This window comes from Adiantum capillus-veneris, chromosome 5 (assembly GCF_014529385.1).
Source record: "Adiantum capillus-veneris isolate H3 chromosome 5, ASM1452938v2, whole genome shotgun sequence".
NCBI classification, from domain to species: domain Eukaryota; kingdom Viridiplantae; phylum Streptophyta; class Polypodiopsida; order Polypodiales; family Pteridaceae; genus Adiantum; species Adiantum capillus-veneris.
Genome location: NC_140935.1, coordinates 106763104 through 106786830, shown reverse-complemented (window position 1 = coordinate 106786830; position 23727 = coordinate 106763104). Strand labels below are relative to the sequence as shown.

The following is a 23727-nucleotide window of genomic DNA, read 5'->3' as shown; positions in this document are numbered from 1 at the left end:
TCAATGGTTTGATCTTCAGGCCCTCTGAAAAGCAATCGGCATGAGTGTGGAGAAAAATCTTGGCGTTCTTTTGATCAGGTCAAAACATATTCAACCTTTATCCATCGTTCAGTTCTCTTCCAAAAGAATGAGTAGGAAACTGAAGTTCATCAAGTACAATCTCTAAGCCCTTCATTTATCAAAGTCGCTTTCTCGGCCCGGTAGTCAACCACGACGTAGTTCTTGTGGTACCAAGGGATCGTGAGTAGAACGTCACTCGCGTGCCCTGAACACCCCTGTCATTACAAACGAAGTTTGCCAATGCTCGGTGTAATGGCAACATCCCATCTGGGTGCCAAGCGAAATACCTCCGCCTGTGGCGTCAGTCTGTCGGGCGTAATTCCAAATTGAGCCGCCAATTCCAAGTGAAAAGAAGTTGGCCTTGGCTCCTTCAAAAGAGCTTCCTGATCCTTCACTTTGCCCCAAAAGCGGCAAAGTTTGTACTTTCATTCATTAGATTCGATGCAGATCCCACGCCATGTGGTACCAGTTCTGCTTTTCTATCTGCCTTTCTTGCCACGTTCCTCAGCTGCTCTCGAACTCTCAGGCCTGTCGTCGTCTTTATCATTCTGTTCTTTCTGTGCCTTTTTAGGGCACTTTGCGGAGATATGTCCATGTTCCCCGCATCCAAAGCACTTCCCCTCTTTGATGAAGCGAGCTCTCTCCTCAAGAGTAAGCTTGGGTCGTGCATCCTTTTTCTCTGGGTTGCTCTTTTTCTTTCTACTTTCATTCCTTTGAAGTCTGTTCGGCTCGTTGTGTCATGGCATCATCTGTGGGGTAGGTCAGACTGCCAGAGTGAATGGCAAAGCCCCGCTTCGCATGACTCATCAACTCCTGAATAGAAGCTGACTTCTGTTCCAAACAGTGATCTCGGATCTCTGTAGGTAGACCCAAGGTAAACTGCTCAATCTGTTCTCTGAACGAGATCTTCTTGAATGAAGAGGCGGGTAGAAAAGAGGTCCAGAATCTTTCATAGTAAGCATTGATTGTATCTTTCTTGGTCATCCGAAGATGGTTCCAAGCAGCTTGTATATCTCGTTCATATTCTTGCGTGAACCAAGAAGAAATAAAAAGCTTCTTAGATTTCAGCCATTTAACTGGCGCACTCTTGTTTAAAAGAAGCGTGGACCATCAAGTACGAGCATTCTCCTTAAAGTAAGAGGCAGCTCTCCGAATCTTGGAGTGCTCTGAATAGCGTCCTCCCGCGAAAGCGATGTTAAACTGCTGTATAAAAGACAAAGCCTTCGAAGCATCTGAGTATCCTGAAAAAGTATCAAACTTGATCGAGTGGCCACCTTCCTTAAACTTTTGGACTTTCTTGCTTTCATCTTCGAGAAAGTCATACTGGTTAGGTTTGTAAAAATTCTTCTTGTTCGCATAAAAGTTTCCGTCATCGGAATTTGAGCTGTCTGTAGATGAGTCCTTAGTAGAACTGTCAGTCTCTGGGTGAGATGTAGCTTTCTTTGCCTTTTTCTTGCCCTTTCCGAAGCTTTGTTTCTTGCTTCGCTTTTTTCCTTTTCTGTCTTCTTCACTCGAATCTGAAGAGCTAGAAGAACTGTCAGATTAAGAAGAAGAAGAAGAAGAAGAAGAACTGGGTACTCCTTCAAATTGAACACGCTACTTCCGTTTCTTTGCCTTGTCAAAAGTCGACTGACGACCCAAATATCCCGAGAAGTCAGTGCTTTTCTTCTGCTTTTTGCCGTGTTTGTTGGCTTTCTTTTGCGCGTCAAAAAGCTGAGCAGTCCGCGCATCAACGACCTCTTCTAATTCCTTCTCTGAATATTTCTTGTGAGCAGAAGGTTTCTTGAGAGTGGGTGTAGTGGTTTTTTGCCACTGCTCATGCACTTCTTGAAAAGAAGTCTCGCTCATATATTTTGCAAATTTTGGGTCCTTCGCAAAATTGAGCATCATCTTCGTTGCATCATCAATCAATTTACGACTCTCCATCTCTCGCTGCTCCGCCGGAGTAGGCCTAGGCGGGCCATACTCCGTGCCGGAATCTTCGTTGTGATCCCTGCCCGCATCTCCAGATGCAGAGGGAGTCGACTGATCATTGTCTGAAGCCATAGGTGTCGCGGAAAAAAAAATTCGGGATCGGATTTCCCGTAGAAGAGAAATCGGCCGTGCTTTGATACCACTGTAACAGACTTGGACACTCAAGTCAAGAATCAACCGCGACAGCACCAAATAACCACTTCAAAACAATTCACAGATCACAATAGATTTGCACTGGCCCGGCGGAGTTCCGTGCCTAGAGATATTGGCCCCAAAGACTGGCGCCCCTTTCGGTATTTCTTTTTATATTAATCAGATCAAAGTACAAGAGAGTGGCTAGGGTTTCACTCTCAGACTCTGCGTCCAGATGCTCTGAGAAGTGAAGCCCTCCCCACTTATTTAAAAGTACAAGGGATGCCCAAAAGCAGAGCCCCAAAAAGCTTCAAAATCAAAAGCATCTGCTCTCTCTCTCTCTCTCTCTCTCTCTCTCTCTCTCTCTCTCTCTCTCTCTCTCTCTCTCTCTCTCTCTCTCTCAGAGTCTAATTAAAAAGCGAGTTACTTTTTCTCCCTCTCTCTCTTGCTATTCGCGTAGAAAAAGCAAGAAAACTGCCAGCGCAAAATCTGCCGCAATTTCCCCCGCAAATTACGGAAATCCGTACTGCTGGTGCCACGTGGCACCTCCGGCAGAAATTAGGGTTTGCTGACAGAAATTAGGGTTTCAGCCAGAATTTAGGGTTTGCTGCAAATTAGGGTTTTTGGCAGTTTTTTAGGGTTTGCAGGAGTTTTAGGGTTTCAGCCTGAAATTAGGGTTTCTTCGTAGCCACGTCATCACTTTGTGACATCTGCCCTTTTCTGTAGTCAAAGTCGCTTTTCTTGCCCGATAATCGACCACGGCGTTGTTCTTGTGGTACCAGGGAATCCCCAAGAGAACATCACAACCCTCCAAAGGCATTATGAAGAAGTCCTCATGCCCCAAATAGCCTTGACAATGCAACTGAAGTTTGCCAATGACAGGTGTAATGGCTACGTCCCTGTCGGGTGTCGCTAGAACTGCCTCCGCAAGTGGTCCCATCGGATCGGGAGTGATCTTGAGCCGCGCCGCCAATTCTGGTGAAATGAAGTTTGCCTTGGCTCCTCCATCAAAGAAGATGAGGGCCTCTTGATCTTTCACTTTGCCGCAAGCTCGGCAAAGTTTTGTACTCTCGTCCATGGTGTCGGGATCGGTACCCACACAATCTGGAACCAGTCCTGTTTTTATCTTACCTTTTCGTCCACGTTCCTCAGCTGCTCTCGAACTCTCAGGCCTGTCGTCGTCCTTATCATTCTGCTCTTTCTGTGCCTTTTTAGGGCACTATGCGGAGATGTGTCCATGTTCCCCGCATCCAAAGCACTTCCCCTCCTTGATGAATCGAGCTCGCTCCTGAGGAGTAAGCTTGGGTCGTGCATCCTTTTTCTCTGGGTTGCTCTTTTCTTTCTACTTTCATTCCCAGAAGTCTGTTCGGCTCGTTGTGTCATGGCCTCATCTGTGGGGTAGGTCAGACGGCCAGAGTGAATGGCAAAGCCCCGCTTCGCATGAGTCATCAACTCCTGAATAGAAGCTGACTTCTGCTCCAAGCAGTGATCTCGGATCTTTGTAGGTAGACCCAAGGTGAACCGCTCAATCTGTTCTCTGAACGAGATCTTCCTGAATGAAGAGGCGGGTAGAAAAGAGCTCTATAATCTTTCACAATAATCATTGATTGTATCTTTCTTGGTGATCTAAAGATGGTTCCAAGCAGCTCGTATATCTCGTTCATATTCTTGCGTCAACCAAGAAGAAATAAAAAGCTTCTTAAATTTCAGTCATTTAACTGGCGCACTCTTGTTTAAAAGAAGCGTGGACCACAAGTACGAGCATTCCCCTTAAAGTAAGAGGCAGCTCTCCGAATCTTGGAGTGCTCTGGATAGCGTCCTCATGCGAAAGCGATATCAAACTGTTGTATAAAAGACAAAGCCTTCGAAGCATATGAGTATCGTGAAAAAGTATCAAACTTGATCGAGTGGCCACCTTCCTTAAACTCTCGGACTTTCTTGCTTTTATCTTTGAGAAAGTCATAGTGGTTGGCTTTGTCAAAATTCTTCTTGTTCGCATAAAAGTTTCCGTCATCCGAATCTGAGCTGTTTGTAGACAAGTCCTTAGTAGAACTGTCAGTCTCTAGGCGAGATTTAGGCTTCTTTGCCTTTTTCTTGCTCTTTCCGAAGCTTTGTTTCTTGCTTCGCTTTTTACCTTTTCTGTCTTCTTCGCTCGAATATGAAGAGCTAGAAGAACTGTCAGAAGAAGAAGAAGAAGAAGAAGAAGAAGAAGAAGAAGAAGAAGAACTGGGTACTCCTTTAAATCGAACATGCTTCTTCTGTTTCTTTGCCTTGTCAAATGTCGACTAACGACCCAAATAACCCGGGAAGTCAGTGCCTTTCTGCTTTTTGCCGTGCTTTTTGACTTTCTTTTGCGCGTCAAAAAGCTGAGCAATCTGTGCATCAAGCACCTCTTGTAATTCCTTCTTTGAATATTGTTTGTGATCTGAAGGTTTCTTGAGAGCGGGTTTCAGGGGTGGTGTAGTGGTTTTCTGCCACTCCGCATGCACTTCCTTAAAAGAAGTCTCGCTCATATATTTTGCCAATTTCGGATCCTTTGCAAAACTGAGCATCATCTTTGTTGCATCGCCGATCAATTGACGACGCTTCATCTCTCTTTGCTCCGCTTGAGTGGGCTGAGGCGGGCCTTACTCTCTGCCGGAATCTTCGTTGTGATCCATGTCCGCATCTCCAGATGTAGAGGGAGTCGACTGATCTTTGCGTGAAGCCATAGGTGCCACAGAAAAAAAATTGGGTATCGGATTTTCCATAGAAGAGAAATCGGCCGCGCTCTGATACCACTGTAACAGACTTGGACACTCCAAATCAAGAATTAATCACCATAGCACAAAATAACCACTTCAAAACAATTCACAGATCACAGTAGGTTTGCACTGGCCCGACGGAGTTCTGTGCCTAGAGATATTGGCCCCAAAGACTGGCGCCCCTTTTGGTATTTCTTTATGTATTAAAATCAATGTCAGAGTACAAAGAGCGGTTAGGGTTTCACTCTCAAACTCTGCGTCCAGATGCTCTGAGAAGTGAGGCCCTTACCGTGAATATAAAGATTACAAAGGATGCCCAAGAGCAAAGCCCAAAAGCTTTCATTTCAAAAGCAGTCTCTCTCTCTCTCAAGAGAGCAAGCAAAATAAAGCAAATTCTCTCTCTCTCTCTCTCTCTCTCTCTCTCTCTCTCTCTCTCTCTCTCAGTTTCCCTTGCGTAGCGAAAAGCATGCCAAAATTTGCTTTTTTTGTCCAATCCCGCAAATTCCGGATATTCAGGATACTGCTGCCAAGTGGCATTGGTGCTTGCTTTTAGGGTTTCCAGCCACTTAGGGTTCCAGCCAGCAGGTAGGGTTAGGGTTTCCAAAAATTCGGGTTTTTTTTTGCAGAAATTAGGGTTTGCAGGATTTTTAGGGTTTCTGGCAGAAATTAGGGTTTCTCTGTCAGCAGGCACGTCATCACTTTGTGACATCATGGCCCTAATATTGTAGTAGTTCTGGCCTCTCGTAGTCCAAAGGAAACTAGTGACAAAAGCGTCTGCCTTAGGATTCTGGGTGCATAGTTCTGGTTGTTCTTCTTGTGCAATTTTCTGGTGTATGAGGAGAGTGGCCGGGAGTGCCCTACCCGACTCCTGAAACAACACAAAAAAACTCTAGACAAAGTTGCAGAATGAAAGGAGCCACATATGACTTTGTGTCGCTGTTGGCGCGGCCCAAAGAAGCAAGCGTTGCAGACCTTTATGAAGTTCAAGTATCGCATGACCCACGCATCAGAGTGGGCCGGCGAAGAGTCCGTTCCAGGATTCCAGACGCTGTTGGCGATCTCCCTCGACGCCATATAGTTCGGTACCAGTACCTCACTTTGAAAAGGAGGGGATGTCACGTGCACATCTAACCCTATGTGTACGTAGACAAGCTACTTCATGACATGGGTTGGGTTGGGTTCAGTTCAGTACACTTAGATTAGGAAGTGTTCTGGCACTTTTGTGAGTCTGTTTGCAAACCGTGCATGTCCAGACACTTCAGAGTAGATGCATATCCTCTAGTTGCACATGGCATGACCATCAGATTTCAATCAGGACCCATCGGGGGCATTTTTACAGTGCATAGACCTATTTTCCCTATTTCAGCCATTTTTCACTTATTATTTTTAAGTGACTTTTGTTGGGAATTGGGTAGGAAAATTTGACTAAGCCAATATATAAAGAAACCTAGTGCTAGCACTTTCTAGCAGAAGAGGCAGTAGGGACCAGACATCCAACAGACACCTTCTTAGCAAGACCTTCCACGGCGGTAAACCTAGCGTTTTCAGCCTACAGACAGCCTGGCGTTTTTGCATCAATCCAACCCCTGGCGTTTTTTCATTGCAGTTCAGCCCTGGCGACAGCAAGACACAGCAGAACCATAGCATTTTTGCATCAGCACAGAATCAGCCCTAGCGTTTTTGATCAGCAGGACCACTTAGCGTTTTGCAGATCCTTTGCGACAAAACACCCAGAAGCATCAGCGTTTTCAGTTTTCAGCATCATCAAGACACCGCAGGACAGCCCCGAACTTTGCAGATCTCACCTTCCCGCAACAGATCCTCGCCACACGGTCAGATCCAGCGAAGCTTGCAGATTCAGCCCGGAAAACGCAGATTTCAGCATCTGCTTTTTCAGCGTGTCGTCGTCGCATCGTCGTCATCGCCGTCGTCACCAACATAGAGTCAGAATTCAGCAGATAAAGATTTGCAGATTTCAGCCATTAGCATTTTCAGATTTCAGCCGGTCTCGTCGTCGTCCTCATCGTCGTCGACATCGTCGGCAAGTCCATTGCATTGTAGAGATTTGTGCAATTAATAGTAGACCGCTCTCGCCATAGAGAATGGGGCCTTCGGAGGAGGGTTTGACAACATTCTGTTGTCGTATTCTTCTCTCTCTATCTCTTAATCTCAGTACCTTCATTCAGTGTTTACCACTTTGTTTTGTGATCATTTGCACTCTCTCACTAAAGGAATGGAAGGCTCTCCCTTTCGTAAGTAATAGTTGTGAGAGGCCTACCTGCTTATTTAAGGATTACAAGGGATGCTAAAAGTAGAGCCCCAAAAGTTGGTAAACTCAAAAGCTTGTTCTCTCTCTCTCTCTCTCTCTCTCTCTCTCTCTCTCTCACTGGCTCTCTTTCTCATGAGTGAATAAAACAAGGGAAAATAAAATCTCTCTCTCTCTCCCATTGCATAGCCAAAAGCAATGCCCAAAAGCTGCCGTTAATTGCCCATGCAAAAGCTGCCGGAAAATCTGTCGCGATTTGCGGGCTGCCACGTCAGCACTCGTACGGAATTGCCACGTCAGCAGTACGACAATTTTTCTGCAGTCAACCAGCCACGTCAGCATTTAACCGCATTTTCTGAGGGTCCATTGCTTGTGTATGTATTGGGCAGCCACGTCACCAGTTTGTGACACGGGGTAAAGTTAGGGATCAAACGGCACTCATCTTCTTTGATCCAGGTGCCGAAGCAAACTTTATCTCACCAGAGTTAGCTATGAAGCTTGGCATTAGAGCTAAAGAAATGGGGTACACAACAAAGGCAGGGTTGGCATGTCCTGGCCACTCAGAGTGTGTTACTCCCATTATTGGAAAACTGCGTCTGCATATTCAGTCGTATGTGGACACAGAAGAGTTCTATATCATGCCATTGGAAGGGTGCGACACGCTACTTTGAATTTCGTAGATGTTCAGAGTACATGGCTTGTGGGACGCCTCGGCAAGACGATTACCCTTCAGCATAGGGGCAACACTCATGTTTTGGATGTAAAGCTCAAAGGGGAGTCTGCCCCTATTGTATTCGCTTCCGCTATCACTTCTGTAATAAAGAATCATCTTTCTGTGTACTTGATTTTTGCACGTGATGTCTCAGATAATTGTCAGTCAAATTTATCTGTGTTAGATAAAGAAAGGTCAGCATTTTTGCGAGAGTTTCGTGATTGTTTCTCTGATTCATTACCGTCGCAATTGTCACCAGAGAGACCTAAGGACCATCGGATAGATTTGGTGTGAGGGTGAAGCCCACGAAATAGACCTCCCTACAGGGTTAGCACGGCGCACAGAAAGAGATTATGGGCCAGGTTGAGGAGTTATTAGAGAAGGGGCTGATTCAGCCTAGTTCTTTACCCTTTTACTCCCCAATGCTCCTAGTGCAGAAAAAGGATGGCTCATGGCGCATGTGTATTGATTACCGTGCGTTGAATAAGAATACCTTCAAGAATAGGTTTCCTATTATTAGGATTGATGATATTCTTGATCGTTTAGAGGGTGCTGCAATTTTCAGCAAGATAGACCTTAAGAGTGGGTACCATCCGATTCGTATAAGGCTAGAGGATGTGTACAAGACTGCGTTTAGAACGACATTTGGTCTTTATGAGTTTCTAGTGATGCCGTTTGGGCTAACAAATGCTCTTGCCATGTTCAACAGAATGATGGACTCGATTTTTCACTCGCGTCAACAGTTTGTTGGGACGTTCTTCGATCACATGATAGTCTATTCGAAGAATGAAGAGGAGCATATGCGTCACTTGACCATTGTGTTCGAAGAGCTGCGCAGTCTCACAGGCTACTTGTGAACCCTAAGAAAAGTGAATTCTTCCTGGAAGAGATCCACTTTCTTGGCCACATAGTCTCAAAGGATGGTGTCAGAATGGATTCCGCAAAGGTCGAAGCTATTAAGACATGGCCAGACTTGAAGACTATGCACGATGTCAGAAGCTTCTTGGGATTGTGTTCCTACTATAGAAGGAATTTTGTAGAGATAGCATCACCTCTTCACGCTTTGCAAAAGAAAGAGGTCACTTTCAGATGGACCCAAAAAGAGATTTCAGCTTTTAGTCTTGTAAAGGAAAAGTTGACTTCTGATCGAGTTATTGTTTTGTAAGACCTCAGGAAGTCATTTATGGTCCAGTGTGATGCGTGTGGCAGTAGCATCGGAGCAGTGCCAATGCAAGATGGACGGGTAATAGCTTATGAAAGCCGAATTTTGCAAGGGCCAGAGAGGACTATGCAAGTTTATCAGAAAGAGCTCTTGGTCGTGATTCATGCACTTTCTAGTTGGAAGCACTACCTTTTAGGTGCTGATTTTGTTGTCCAGATAGACCATCATACCTTGCGATACTTCTTGACACAGTCAAAGTTTTCCGAAAAGCATATGCGATGGGCAAACATTCTTTCTATGTTCCACTTCCAGATTATGCATGTGGAAGGTAAGAGGAATGTTGTGGCTGATGCGTTATCAAGGAAGCCACAAATTTCAGATGTGTCAATTACTTATCATCATGAGTTAGATGACATGAAGGAACAATATGCTACTGATGAAGATTTTGCAAGCATCTTTGAATAGTTGCAAGAGGGGCAACATCATGAGCACTACCTCCTCAGAGATGGTTTTATGATGATGCATGGCAGACTTTGTGTCACTAGGCCATTGCGACATAAGGTCATGGAAGAGAGTCATGTCCCACTGTATGCAGGGCATTGTGGTATGGATGCGTCAGTTAAAGCGGTAGAGACATTCTTCTATTGGCCTACCTTGAGGGAAGATGTGGATGCCTTTGTGAGAGCATGGATAATTTGCCAAAAGTCAAGTTTGACAGGCAAAAGGCACCGAGGCTGTTACAACCACTGCCGATTCCTGATAAGCCATGGGAAAGCATTGCTATGGATTTATCTTTGATCTTCCAAGAACGCCGACAGGGAATGATGGTATATGGACCATTATTTGCAGGTTCAGCAAGTAGGCCCATTTTATCCCTGTTAGGAAGAAGATAGAATCTGATCAGATGGAACGCTTGTTTCTGTACAATGTGTTTTAAGTACCATGGTATGCCACAGTTAATTGTCAGTGATCGTGATCCTCGCATGACCAGTTTGTTCTAAAGAGGATTGTTTGAGAACATGGGCACTATGCTCAAGTTCTCGTCTTCGTTTTATCCACAAATTGACGGATAGTCAGAAGAGGCTAATTCTACTATCTTAGATCTGTTGAAATGCTATGTGTCAGATAAAAAGGGCAAGTGGGAACAGTATTTCCCTATGCTTGAGTATGCGTACAATAATACGGTGCATTCATGAACTGGCAAAGCACCTTTTAAGATTGTTGAAGGCGGCAAAAAAGTTCCTCCCATTTTGCATACAAAGGACAAGATCTTTAAGGCAGATCGATATGTTGAGAACATGGATGAAATGTATAAGAAAATTAAAGTTGCCTTGGGCAAAGTAGAAAAAGGGTGCTGATTGTCACCGTCGTGAATTGTTGTTATCACCTGGTGATTGGATTCTGTTAAGGTTCGAAAAGGCAAGGTTAAAGAAGATGAAGGGCAAGGAACGACTGTTTTCTAAGCTCAATATGTGTTACTATAGGTCTTTTCAAGTGCTTACAGGCTGAAATTGCCTGATGCCTGGAAGATTCATGATGCGTTCCATGTGAGTCTTCTAAGACCCTTCGTGGGTAATGTGCCAGAAGGTATGCCAGATGAGGATCAACCAGAAGTTGAGGAACCCGATGAGATCCTGGTACCTGAGCAAGTTTTGGCACATAAGGACAGAAAAGTTAAAGAACAAGTTGCAAGACGCTACTTGGTGAAGTTCAAGAACTATCCGCCTATGGATGCAAAGTGGATGGAAGGGCATGAACTGTCAGAGTCACCAAATGTATTGCAGCTTTACCTTGAAGCCTTTGGGTTACAACCTACTTATGCCCCAACCCAACGTGTGCAAAGGAGGGGTAATGATAGGGCTAGCACACCAAATGTACATATGAGTTCAGTGTAATAGATGGAAATGACAAAAGTATGAAGGTCTCATTAAGTCATTTTGTATCTATGTGTTACGACCTTTCTTGCGGATACATGCGATGATAAAAGAGTGCTAATAGCACAAGATCATCAGTGGCGTGTATTTATGGTATGCAATCGAGGACGTTTGCGATTTCAAGAGGGGGGTATGTCACGAGGACGTGGCAAGTGTTAACTATGTCACGAGGACGTGGCAACTGCTAACCTTAGTTGTTGGTTTCTTTCTAATGATTTTTGTTTTATTGTTGGGACCCTCTTTTTGAAATTGCAAATGGTCGGACATTGTATGGCCAATGTGAACGGTAGTTTCACCCGCAGACGGAAAGTTGGTCGGCACTGGAATTCGTACAGTAAGAGGATGTGTAGACTTAGTTCAAGATCATGTAGGTCCCCCCGTTGCACTTAGCAAGTTGGTGGATACTAGGAAGTGAACTCAATAAAGGCATTAAGTCAAGGTGGGACCACCAAAGGAAAATACCCGACAGTTGGGCCACATTGCATTTTTGGATGCGGTCCCAATGGGGATAGCTGGTCAGAAGACCAATGGGAGCCAAACGGAAGCATCTCCTAAAAATTAGGGAACTGCCATTTTGGGCCATGAAATGTGTTTGTCTCATTACATTTTAGAACTTTGTCGCCAAGTCAACTGGGCAACCAGTCGGGAGATTTTTAGGCGGCAACCCCGAAACGGGAAAATGCTTGTAATCGTGCCAAGTGGCACATTTCTGTGCACTTTCCTCTCGCAGAAAAATGGGCGCTGAATCTTGTAGCTGAAAGGGCTCATTTGTGAAACGGGTCACAGGTTAAGAGCTATGGAGTGCTTCCTTTCCACTCTATGTACAATGTGGTGCTAGGAGTCACTGCTCTCCCTCCCCCCTACGTGTAGTTATGTGATGCCCCACAAGAGGGCTCTTCATTTGACTGATGTACAACTGTGTGGTTTCATGCTTTTGTGCTGAGGCAAGAGCCTCCTTGAGCAGGATTCGGAGTAGCTAAGTGCTACTCTAAAAGCAAGCACTGGTGAAGGTGATAACCTCACCGTACAGGTGCGTTTCCAGTGCTGATTATGCACTGTATTTTGACTGTTTTTCAGCCATATGGACGCCAGAACCATTAGGAATAGTCTCCCAATGACAGAGGACAGTTCGGGGACTGTTTAGGGCTGAAAACAGGGCAAAAACCAGTAAATACAGCGAGCTGAATTTACTGTTTTTGGGCAGAAATCAGAGGGTGCTAGTGGAAGTGGGTTCCAGCAGGGGAATAGGTTTTGCCAAGTTTTGGGGTTGTTATGTTGCCGAAATTTGGCCAACACAGGTGGTATCTAGGTGGATACAGGTAAAGAATTCCCAGGACTCTACTTTGTAATTTACCCTCTCAAAGGATAAAGAAATACCGAAATGGGTGCCAATTTTGGGGCCTACAGGTTGTCGACGTCTTCTCGGAGCATTCTAGCTTCTGAGCCATGTGTGTGCGTAAGTGTTAATTCCCATCGTAGGTTCCTTTTGCAAAGTACTCTCTCTCTCTCTCTCTCTCTCTCTCTCTCTCTTTGTGTATCTAAAGTAAAGTAAAGAATTTCGGGTGAAAGCCAAAGCCTACCGCCCCACGGGCCGTTTCAAGGTTCCATTGCCGAGATATCAATCACTTTTTCCTCAAAGAGTGAGCCTCGGTTGTTTTGGGTAAAGACACAGAGTATGGGAACGCGGGATTACACTATGGCCGACAAAGGAAAGGGCATTATGTAAGAAGATTCCTCTTTGAGATGCTCGATTAACTAATCCTTATTGCAATCATGTCTATAGAGATTTATGCTTTTGATTTTGGGGCCAATGGCCTTTAAATATGAGCCCTAGGCCACTCTTTCCCTCAGTTAGCTGACGAGCTTTTGAGCGGAGAGGGCTTGCGGGAGTTGGAACGTTGCTCAAGCATTACTATAAAAAATAAACACAGAAAGGGGCTCCTGATTTTGGGGCCAATACCTTTGGGCATCGAACTACACTGGGCCGTGTCGATTATTTTCTTTAAAGTGTTATAAAGTTGTGAAGTATTTCAAGTGATTCTCTCATGTGTCGTATTAGATTAACGATTTGGGGTGCCCAAGTCTAACACAAAATTGTCACGATATTTTGGCATGAACTTTGTTGCGATTGCGCAACCGTCTTCTATTAAGATTGCTCTCACAATTGGTGCTACTGCTCTACCACTACTACCCAACTACAAACACATGAAAGTGCCTTTTCCTCTTATGTATTCGGGATAGTATGCATATTATCATCCCTACATGCTCCTTGGATTGAAATATATAAAAAATGGAGGCGTTACATTCAAGTCTGACACTCTCTTAGGCGTAAAGGATTGTCCCAAAACCTAATAGTTTCTTTGGCATTTGATGATGTTTTCAACTCCTTTTTGTGTATTTCTATATATACGGCCTCGTTCTGAGGGTTGGGGAGCATATGTTTGTACCTAGTTCTACACCCACTATTGGGCACTGACGACGTTAGTGGGGATGTCGTGGTATTTAGGCAATTCTATGCATGATGGAGCTGATGGTTATATTGTCTTGTGGGTGACTACCATGGGTCTATACCTTGCACTTTCCTTCAAGGGTGAATCTGGGCTTATCCTGGATTCATCTAGGTATATATATATTGATAGATCATAATAAATATCAATGCTTACATGAATTTATTCCCTTAATAAATCATGCTAACTAGCTCGGATAACTAAGGTATTTTTCAAGACTTGAACTTACCTAGTCCGTTGAAATATAAATCACAAGATGCAACCAGTCCAACAATTTAAACTAAATTTGATCGCTTGGAGTTGCAAGTGTCAACACTTGTACAACCATCAAGAATCATGAAGTATCAAAAACATCATTTTTTCTCCTTTTATATTGATATGAGTTGTTGGGTTTACAATAATTTCCCATGAGAAAACTTAATAGAGATTTTAACCATAGCTGTGATATGTCCTAGTATTCTTGTAGATTAGGCCATGCGTGCAGAAAACAATACACGAGGGGCATTTGGAGGTAGCCAAATTATAATTCTTTCCTCAAACGTTGATCAAGTGTGATCGTGCACATTGCACTTAAGCCACGTGGACAAGCTACTGCTACAAGTTAGCGGTAGTCTTAGGGTGGGTTCAAACAAGCCCGCCGGCAATTCTCGCCTTTTTTCCTTCCTCCGCTTTCCTTGTTCACACAGAACGGAGGCAATATGATATTTTTAAAAAGTGCACAGTCATGTCAACCAATGGTAGCGGCGTAGTGGTAAGGCTCGTCACTCGTAGCGTGTGCGCCTGTGCTCAAGGCCCGCTGTTGCTAAATTGGCTTTATCTTACAGAAAAATAATTTTGAATGAAATATTGGATTTTTAAGTGAGAGGGTTTTCTCGCTTTGGACATCAAGAAAAATGATATCAAGTGAATTATTGGAAATATAGGTGAGGGTTTTTCTCACTGGAAACATCCGAGTACATATATTTCTGGTGTGTCATTGAGAGTAATGACGGGAGCTTTGTGAAAGGGAATATCAGTAAGTCCACCTCTCTCTCTCTCTCTCTCTCTCTCTCTCTCTCTCTCTCTCTCTCTCTCTCTTTCTTTCAGAGCAGCAGAAACAAGAAACGCTAGGTGAAAGGAGGTGCTGCTGCGAATTTCAGCTATGAAGATGAAGCCGCCAGTGATGCCCATGGCTGCCCCAATTTGTACCAGATGCTGCCAAGACCCAGTGCGCGAGTTCCATTGCGAATTACTTACGGAGAGAGTTTCCATTGCGACAAGCTGCTGTTTTTCTCTGTTTTCAGCCCATAAACGTTGTAGATGGGGCTGATTTACGAGAAAGAACCCGATAACACACCTCTTTTGTGTGTAGGATTTGAAGAGACGTTTCTCTGTGGTGCAGAGATCTTTGTCGGGGAATCGCTTTTCGAGAACCGAGTTGCGTTTTGAGTGTCGGGACTTGGTAGGTAACGATTTCCATGTTATGATCTCTGAGTATTTGTTTGTAGGTGTACTTCCTCTTCGTGAGGGAGTAGGAGCAGACGAAGACATAAGCCTCTGCAAGAGAAAAGCGTTCTGAGGAACTAGAGCTTGATCAGCGTGAGGGTTTTGCACCCTGAGCTTGGGAGTAGATCCATGGATCAGAGAGAGGTAGTCTCTCGAGTTGTGATCCAGAAGTTGAGATTCCCAAGGAAAGGACTTCGTGTTCAGGAAAGCAAAGTTGTTTTGCAAGAAGAGGACTCTGGGAATAGAGTTGGAAAAGAGTTGCAGGGATACCATGCCCTGGATCTGGAAGGTGAGATCCAGACGCGAGAATCTTGGTTCTTGAGGATTCGGAATAAGGAACATAAGTTCCTTGGAATAGGGTTTTGCCCTAGGAATAGGAAGCCGAGGCTTCCAGGAACCATCAAGTCTTATTCGTTCTAAGTGATGAATTCTATTTATATGAGTATATTTTATATTGTTATGCGCTCCCGTTTGTGACACCCCTTGTCCGTATTTTATGCTGAAAAGTGAGCGATACTTTCATTCTTCCCGCGGGGGGGGGGGGGGGGGGGGGGGGAGGTTCCTTGGAGAACTGCTTCCGTTTTGTTGCCCAATCTCAAGCCGCCAAGGGGGATGCTCGCACCTGCCCCTCTTTCTACCGCCGCCCGTCTGAACCTGGCCTTAGTTAGGGATCTAGTATGGCACCTTTGTGAGCCTCTCAGAAGACCTGCATGCCCAGACAAGTCAATAGTTGCATAGCTTAACTTGCACAATACATCATAAAGTCATATAGGCATGTGAACAGCCTCTAGAGTCACTTTGATTAATCTATGGAAAAATTACCAAAATACCCTTAGAATTTGTGAAAATTCTCAAAATACCCCTCAAATTTCAAAGATTCCCAATATACCCTTGCATCATTTTGGGATGGATTTACCCCAATTTTTGCATAGTCTAATGTTCATGGGGATGGAGATCTATCTTTTAGCGTCTCAAACAAAATTATTTTCGAATGAGTAAAAAATGACTATAAGTTGGAACGGTCCCCTTCTGACGAGGCCCAAGGGACACAAGGTTATAAAAAATACAGCCAAGAAGATAAAATCGTGCAAGAAGTGTTGATGTGGCAGTTGTACGGACGTTTCACAAAATGGCTGGCATGTGTTGACGTTGCACAACGTACGGATTTCCGCGTTTTTCACTGGTAGCTTTTGGGCCAAGAGGCTTTTGAGTTTGAAGCTTTCATGTATTGCTTTTGTGAGAGGCCATGGGCCTTAAAATATGTAAGAAGAGGGCCCCTTGCACTCAGACTTGATGACAAGCAATTGAGCAGAGAGGACCCCCAGACTTTATACTTTGCTCAAGCATTAATATAAAAATAAATACCGAAAGGGCTGTCAGACTTAGGGGCCAATATCTCTGGGCACGGAGCTACTCCGGGCCTGTCGACTCTATTTAATTGTGATAAAGTTTGTGAAGTGTTTTTACTGATTCTATGGTGTGTCGTATGAGATTAACAATGACTTGGGGTGTCTAAGTCTGTTAGAGTGGTATTAGAGCTTCAAGCGTGTGCTTTTCTGAAAGCGCATCAGTCCTACCAGAGAGCAGATAGAGCAAGACGACGCTAAGGGATTTCACATAATTTTTGATTAAAGAATCTTCGTGTCCTGAGTGCGGATTTAGTAGCCACTCCCACCCTTCATCGCGCATCAGGCGCTCTCCCGTCTTCATCGCTCTGTCTTACAGGGCGTAAGCCGTAAGGAATTCAAGACCACTTGCAAGAGAAAAAGGAGTTTCGTTGTTTTGACGCTTTTTCTGTGTTGCACAGACCTTTAAAAAGCTCTTCGACGGTTGAGAATTTGGATATGCGATAGAAGGCAAAGTTGATCCTCTCAACAAGCTCTCCACATTGACGTGAACAGATTTTATATTTAACAACTTTTGGAAAATTAAGGTATCTGCAAAATATTTCAATATGTAGGGAATTAATGATTTTGGAAGATCTTGTTATTTGTTTACAGATAATAGGTAATATGAGCTAGGAACTCGCATTTGTAAGCATTGGGAAGCATGGAGTTGGACCTCCACTCTTTTGCAACTAGGTGAGCCATCTCCTTGAAATTTTCCGTGTTTTGCAGGTGAAATCGAGGATGAGATGGTGAGGAATTTGCATATGAATGCAATTGGGAGCAATGTCGGCTCAAGAATGAACTTGATCGCGGTTCAAGATATGAACCATGAATTTTGTTTGAAATTTGAACGAGTCAGGATGTCACAAGGTGGGCACCACGTGCCAATAGAAAAGAACAGACTGAACAACTTTAAGCACTTAAATAACAACTGAACTGAGAGAGAGAGAGAGACAACACGCGACACGGAGTGGCGGAATTCCACCCCAGAGAGTATTGGCCCCAAACCTTGGTGCCCCTTTTGGTATTTCTTTATATTGCATCAACACAATACAAGCCGGTATCCAGACTTTGCACCTTCTTCAGGAAGCATGCCAGAGAATGAGCCCTAGCCTCATATTTAAAGGCCCTTGGCTTGAAAACAGCCATAAGGCGCACTCTGTGTCTTCGGGATATCAAAAATGAAATCCATTGCAATACTTTCCCAGGGGCGTGTGGGAATGGGTAAAGGCTGTAGTAATCCCTGTGCCTGATGCCTGTCAAACTTGACCTTCTGGCATACTAAACAACTGCAAACAAATTCGTCCACATCTTTCTTGAGTCTCGGGCAAAAGAAGTAACGCTCCACAACTTTGAAGGTGGTGTCGATGCCGCGGTGACCCGTAAAAAGTGGACAATGGCACTCGGTCAAAACCTTTTCCCTCAACGGCTGTGTAACTCACAACATCGTTTTCTTCATGGTTTCAATCTTGGCCGAGTCCATCTTTACACCCGCTGAGCTCTTAAGCTCTTTGTAAAACCTATAGGGCAAGACTCTTTAAATATGAGCTTGTGGGGAGCCTCAGTCTCAGTTTTGTTTGTGGTAGTCGTATCTGTGAAGAGCAATTTATAAAGAAATACTGCTAGGGGCGCCTAGCTAGGGGCCATTGCATCCGGGAGTTGAACTCCACCACTTTGTGCTTGTTTGAGTTTGAAGATCTTTTAAGTTGAAGCGTTTGAAGTGCTAAAGTTGCCTCCAGTTGTTATTTTTTTGTCGCTTAATTGATTCTTCTGTCACCTTTTTAACCTGCTGCATTAAGTGGTGTTTATGTTTGTAAAATAACCGATTCTTGTGTGACGTGTAATGCTATCATTTGCTAGGCCCGAAAGAATATCTTGAGAGATGAATATGTCGAAGGTATTGGATGACACCCTGTCTGAGTGAAAAGCACAGCTCGTACACGGAGGGAATCTGAGATTGGCTCGCTCTCGAGAGCCTTTTACTGCTTCTGCTTCCCTAAAGAACAGATTAAGAGAGAGAACAAAAAGAGAGCTAAAACAGAGGGCATCTTCTGTCAAGAGTTGCAAGCAGAAATGTGACTCCTCAATCGAGATCACTTCTCATACTAACTGATTTATTGCGAAGTCTGTCTGCTGTATACAACCTCATCTACGATATTCATGGGCTAAATATAGAGGAAATTAGCATGTTATTATCACAGCTAGCCTGTATGATGCTCTGCAGCAAGAGGAAGATGGCTGAAAATCTGCATCAAACCAGGGGCTGTAAAGGTGTTTTCTGAGAGAGGGGACACTTTTGCATCTCTCAGGGCAGAGAGGGCGAGCGCCCCCCTTTTATGGGCTCAGAGAACGTCCTAAAAATAGGAGCGTCCTGGCTTTTACACCAAAAGAGAGGAGGGGCAATCAGCCTCCTGGCTGAGGGTAGGGGAACGAGAAAGAGAAGAGAGAGATGGAGAACTGCCCAAATAGTGTCTTTGTCTTCTAATATTGAATCTGCAGTTTTATGAATTTTGTTCAGTAGACTTCATTTCTGATGACATGTACCTTTGTAACTTGTTCAAGGAGCTATTATCAGATAATAGTGTGAGCAAACCTAGCCAATATTGTTGATCATCTGTAAAAATTCTGATGAGGGGTGTAAAAATTCAATGTGATAGCTTGTATTGATGTCTCTGCAGGGTTGAGGATGCAGTCATCAGATACTTGAATCGCCCACCACCAGCAGTTGGTTCGGATGCCCCCGGCAACACTTGAGATGTAAAATAAGGGTTTAAGTTGTCTTGGCTGCTGTTTAAGGAGGTGTTCCATATTTGCCTGGGTATGCCCTGCCTTTTTGCAACGTGGTTACAAGCTCAAACTGTCCTGCACTTGGTTAATGTCATCGTTTGTGTCTAAGTTTACACTGATTTTCCATCAGGAGAACAGTGACATGGGGGGTAGCTAACTTTTGCCATTTATGGATTCAAAGAGGCATGTCACAGACAAAGACATTACTATAAATGGTCATCTTTTCAAATCTGCATAGGCAGACCTTCAAGGGTTCTCGTCTCCTTTCCATTATGCTCCAAAGCTTGTATAGCAGATTGGCGGACTCTCTGGAGTTTTTGAAGTTCAGCCACTTGGTTTGAGGTATAGTGTAGGTCTGAAATATATAGCTTATGCTTGAAATTCAGGTGGAGATTGGTGCTGGTATTAAGTATTTTGCCATGTGAATGTTAGCTCAGTATTTTACAAGGAATTGCTCATGGCGCAAATTGTTAACCTTTTAAAAAGCTGCGATAGCAATCATTCTGGTTTTTACACACCTTCCTGGTTTTCCTCTTAACTTTTTTGGTGACCAGTGGGACCGCCTGGCTGCATTTAATGCTTATTTGCACCACAGGGGTGGTTTGTCTTAAGTTAGTTTTCTGCTCCTTGCTTTATTTTTCTTGAAGCTATATAATAGTGTGCTCATCTCACAAGAAGATTTTGACATTTTCTCAGGAAGGTAAATGGGTTCTTTCTCATTGTTTGCATGCACTGTTTAACATTACCAGCTTCCCCTTGGTGGTCCTGCCCCCAACCGCACCCAGCTAGGTATGCGTGCCTCCTTTACAGAAGCTCATGATGTTATGGTAAGTTACAATGTGAGACCTCATTTTGGCGGCAGTCTCTTGATATCTTCTTGACCAACTCTTTGTCTTTTACTACCCAAATTTCAGCAGTTGACAGACAAGGCTCTGTCATCACTATGCTGCCCTGTAGTCTCTACAACTATAACATGAGAATGTTCAGGCTGTGAGAATGTTTTGTTGGTATGAGCCTATTCGTGGGTGACTTTCCTGGGCAGGCCCTTAAACTGCAAGATGGCTTTTACTTTTTTCGTGTTATATACTCAGGCACTTCATTTTCAGGCACTTCATTCAGCTATTGGCAGAGCCTTGAATTTGAATTCACTTTTTGAAACCTGTGTGTTGAGTCATATTGGTTCATAAAAACATTTGTCACTGTAGTAACTTGTTTTGATTTGTTTTGGTTATGCATTCTGAATTGATTTGCATAGGTGTTACTGGATTTGCTGTATGCCCTTAATGGCACGGTTGTATCACTCAATATCAGATGCTTGTTCTCGTGTCTGACTTGCTCATGAGAAAATCTGTCTAAAGTGAACTTTTCTCAACTGCTTGATGACACCCTGTTTCAGCTCTGTTCTCCTTGAAAGTGTGGTAGCAACGATTTTGAACTCTCTCTCTCTCTCTCTCTCTCTCTCTGGACCCTTCCAATCAACATTTTCCGACTTGTCTTGGTTTGGTGCAAATAGTACACACTTGTATCACAAAAAGGTATGCCTCTGGACAGTGAATGCTATAAGCCAGCCATCTAGTTGGCTTTGCATGGTTTCATGCACTGTTTTTCATTTTCCATTTTCCATTTTCCATTCTACATTCCAATTTGTGTAATGGCTCAGTTTGGCAGTAACATGGCCTTTCTCCCTCGTTCTTTTTCTCCACATACGCATGGACCTTTTATATTTTACATCATAAGTAGCAAGCTGGCAAGTGACGGAAATCTCGAAAACATTGTGTGGGAGTAATGCCTTTGTTGGGGATGCACATGAAATGTTGTGGTGTTAAAGCTAGTGTGGCCATGACATATAGTTGGTGCGGGTAGTTTTGCGGTAGTTTGGATGTTGAACTGTTTTAAGGGTATGGTGGCTAGGAGATGAAACTTGTGCATGTGGCATTCGATTGTGACATCTATCTTTGACGCAACGCACCATGAGCTTTGCTATTGTCTGGGGGAATTTGAGCACCAAAGAACATGAGTATATTGAACATGTAGAGGGTAGAGGAATAAAAGGATTTGGGAACAAAGAGGCATGCCATATGTTCCCATTACCAGTTAATGAGACAAGCTGAATCTCTGCCTATTGGCAAATAGAGGGTAGTTGAAGAGGACTAGAATGTATTGTCGTAGGTCTTTAATTGCTGCTACTAGTGATTAGCCTTTGGATGATTCCCAACTATTGATGGTATAGTAGCAGGCTTTACAATTGAGTGCATATGGAGGTGATTTAACAGCCCTCAAGGGAAAATTGTGTTGATCTCATGCATTGAGTAAAGGTTCTTGAACCAAAAAACGATAGAACAGCTTCCACATGATATTTGTTGAAGGTGGAAACAGATTGTGGATACCTTTTTAGAGGGCACACACGCATGCACGTATCTTGCAACATATTTTGAAAACTTGACATTATTACACATTTAAACAAAGTTACACACGAATGTTTGCCTTAGCCATCCATTGGAAGAGTAGGCATGAAAATTGTTTTCTTTTATAAGAGCTTGGGATCATCATTTCTATGTGGGTGCTTGGCTGGATATGCCTTGGTATGAATATCCTTGTAGCTGTCTATACCTAATAGAATGACGTCTCCATTATTATCAGTCCTAATGGAATTGTCTCTTGTAGCTTGATGGTGTGATTGTCTATACCTAATAGAATGGCGTCTCCATTATTACCATTCCTAATGGAATTGTCTCTTGTAGCTTGATGATGTGATTGTCATCGACCTAATGTATGCTTGTTTTGATGAAACCATGTTGCAACTTTTTATAGTGTGTTTGGTTCATACTCCTTAATGGACATATGACATTGCTATGGAGATATGAAATTGCCCCAAGGATGTAAAACCAGTCCTTCGAGGGTTTGATTCAGTGTTCAGGAGATATGTGTCTCAGCTTAATATTGTGCCGTTTTCAATTTGAAAAATGTTGGTTGAGGGCAAGGGAAAAGGAGGAATTTTGCCTCAAAACAGAAAAAAATAGTATAAAAACCTGAGAAAGAAACCTTATTTTTCAAAAATTTCTCTTGGTAAATTCAAGGAAAGGAATTTTGTATGTTTGGAAAAATGATTTTTTCCAAACATTGGTTTGATTTGAGAGAGAGAGAGAGAGAGAAGAGCTAAGTTGAAGAAAGATATGGAGGAATTTTACATAAATTTGAGGATGAGGGAGGGAGATTTGTGCCACATTCCCATTTGATAAGCAAGAGAATGTGGTTGAAGGTGCAATCTGCTAACTCTTTTAATACAATTGTAACTTTTATTTGGCCATGTAGACCAGAGAGGGGAAAATGGATCGTTGAATGATGTATGACCCCTCCCCACGATACCCTCCTCCCTTATTTTTAAGCTTGGAAGATAAATTATTGGGGGACCTGTCCCTAACTTATACGCTTATGTAACTTATAAAAAAAATCCTTCCCTTGCACTTACGTGGTGCTCCTCTTGTATGAGCTGGACCAAGGAATTAAAGAGGAAAAAATGCTTGTTAAATTTGCTAGTAGGCTATATGTGATCCCGCCAAGCTTATGTGTACAGTAGGGTGAGAAAGCACCTCAAAATGGGTACTCAAAGCCTCTCCATGAGTTGTTGAGAGGTGATTGTATGCAAAGCTTATATTTTCTTGATATTTCATGGAAATTTTTCACAACTTCACAATAAAGATGCCACATTACTTAAGCAATTTCGATAAAAGCTAATCAACAACATCCAAATTTGTTTATGTCTCTTAAGTAAGTGGATTGAATCCTTATACATTGATTTAAGAATCCCATATAGATCAAAAGAAACACATACATTGCTTAGGAGATTGATTTGAAAAGGTCACAAAGCTAGATATGCAGATATACTTCCAACAATATGGTTGTATGATATTATATCACAAAGGACAATACAATTTTGTAATTGAGCATAAGGTAAATGCACATTCTTTCATAGAATCTAAGAGAGCGTTTGGAAGCACTCCACGGTACAAGCAAGCATGATCAATCATATACTAAGGTGTGGTCATGCAAGAATGAGGGATGCTTCTCACTCTAGAGAGATTGCACTAGAGGACTCTACATGGAGTTCCACCTTATTAGGTGATGAATTGCAATTGTGGATTTTTATTTATTTATTTTTTGTTAAAGATGGGATCTACTACAAATCATGACCATAGTTCTATTTAGGTAGTTGTATGCTGCTTCAACAAGATGTATAGGATAATTTCTAGTAAACCTATAGTGAAGGCTCCAGAAGTAGCAAGGCTATTCGTAAGGAATGTATATCAGCTGTATGCCTCCACAAGAAATGCAAGGCAAAACCAAAACCTTTAAAACAAGCCCATAAATGTGAAGTGAAAAACTCGGTCCAGTTGATATTGATCAATGAACTCTAGATCTTTTCCTATAAATAGGAAAAGTGAGTACGCTCCCATTGGTGGACTCATACTATTGAATCAATGGCAAATTGAGGTTTTTGTCAATATGAAACTTGTGAAAACTCAAGACAAATCCTTCTATGTTGCAAGTTGGTGGGATTAAGGTATCACCAAAATAG

At 43.2% G+C, this 23727-nt stretch overlaps 1 protein-coding gene across 2 annotated transcripts in view; it reads left to right on the top strand.

Moving 5' to 3' along the window:
• LOC147457879 (SWI/SNF complex component SNF12 homolog) overlaps positions 1 to 19666 on the top strand; it is a 51770-nt gene extending 32104 nt beyond the window's left edge. Inside the window, exons 2-3 of one of the 2 annotated variants that reach the window (XR_015188158.1) lie at positions 19043 to 19182; positions 19282 to 19666. Coding sequence is in view for 1 of the 2 variants with exons in the window: in XM_086512656.1 (XP_086368782.1) it covers positions 19043 to 19118 (76 nt within the window). In the remaining variant the exon portion in view is untranslated. Of the gene's footprint in view, positions 1 to 19042 lie in introns of both variants that reach the window. The other variant, XM_086512656.1, reaches the window with a different exon arrangement.
• The last annotated feature ends 4061 nt before the right edge of the window (positions 19667 to 23727 follow it).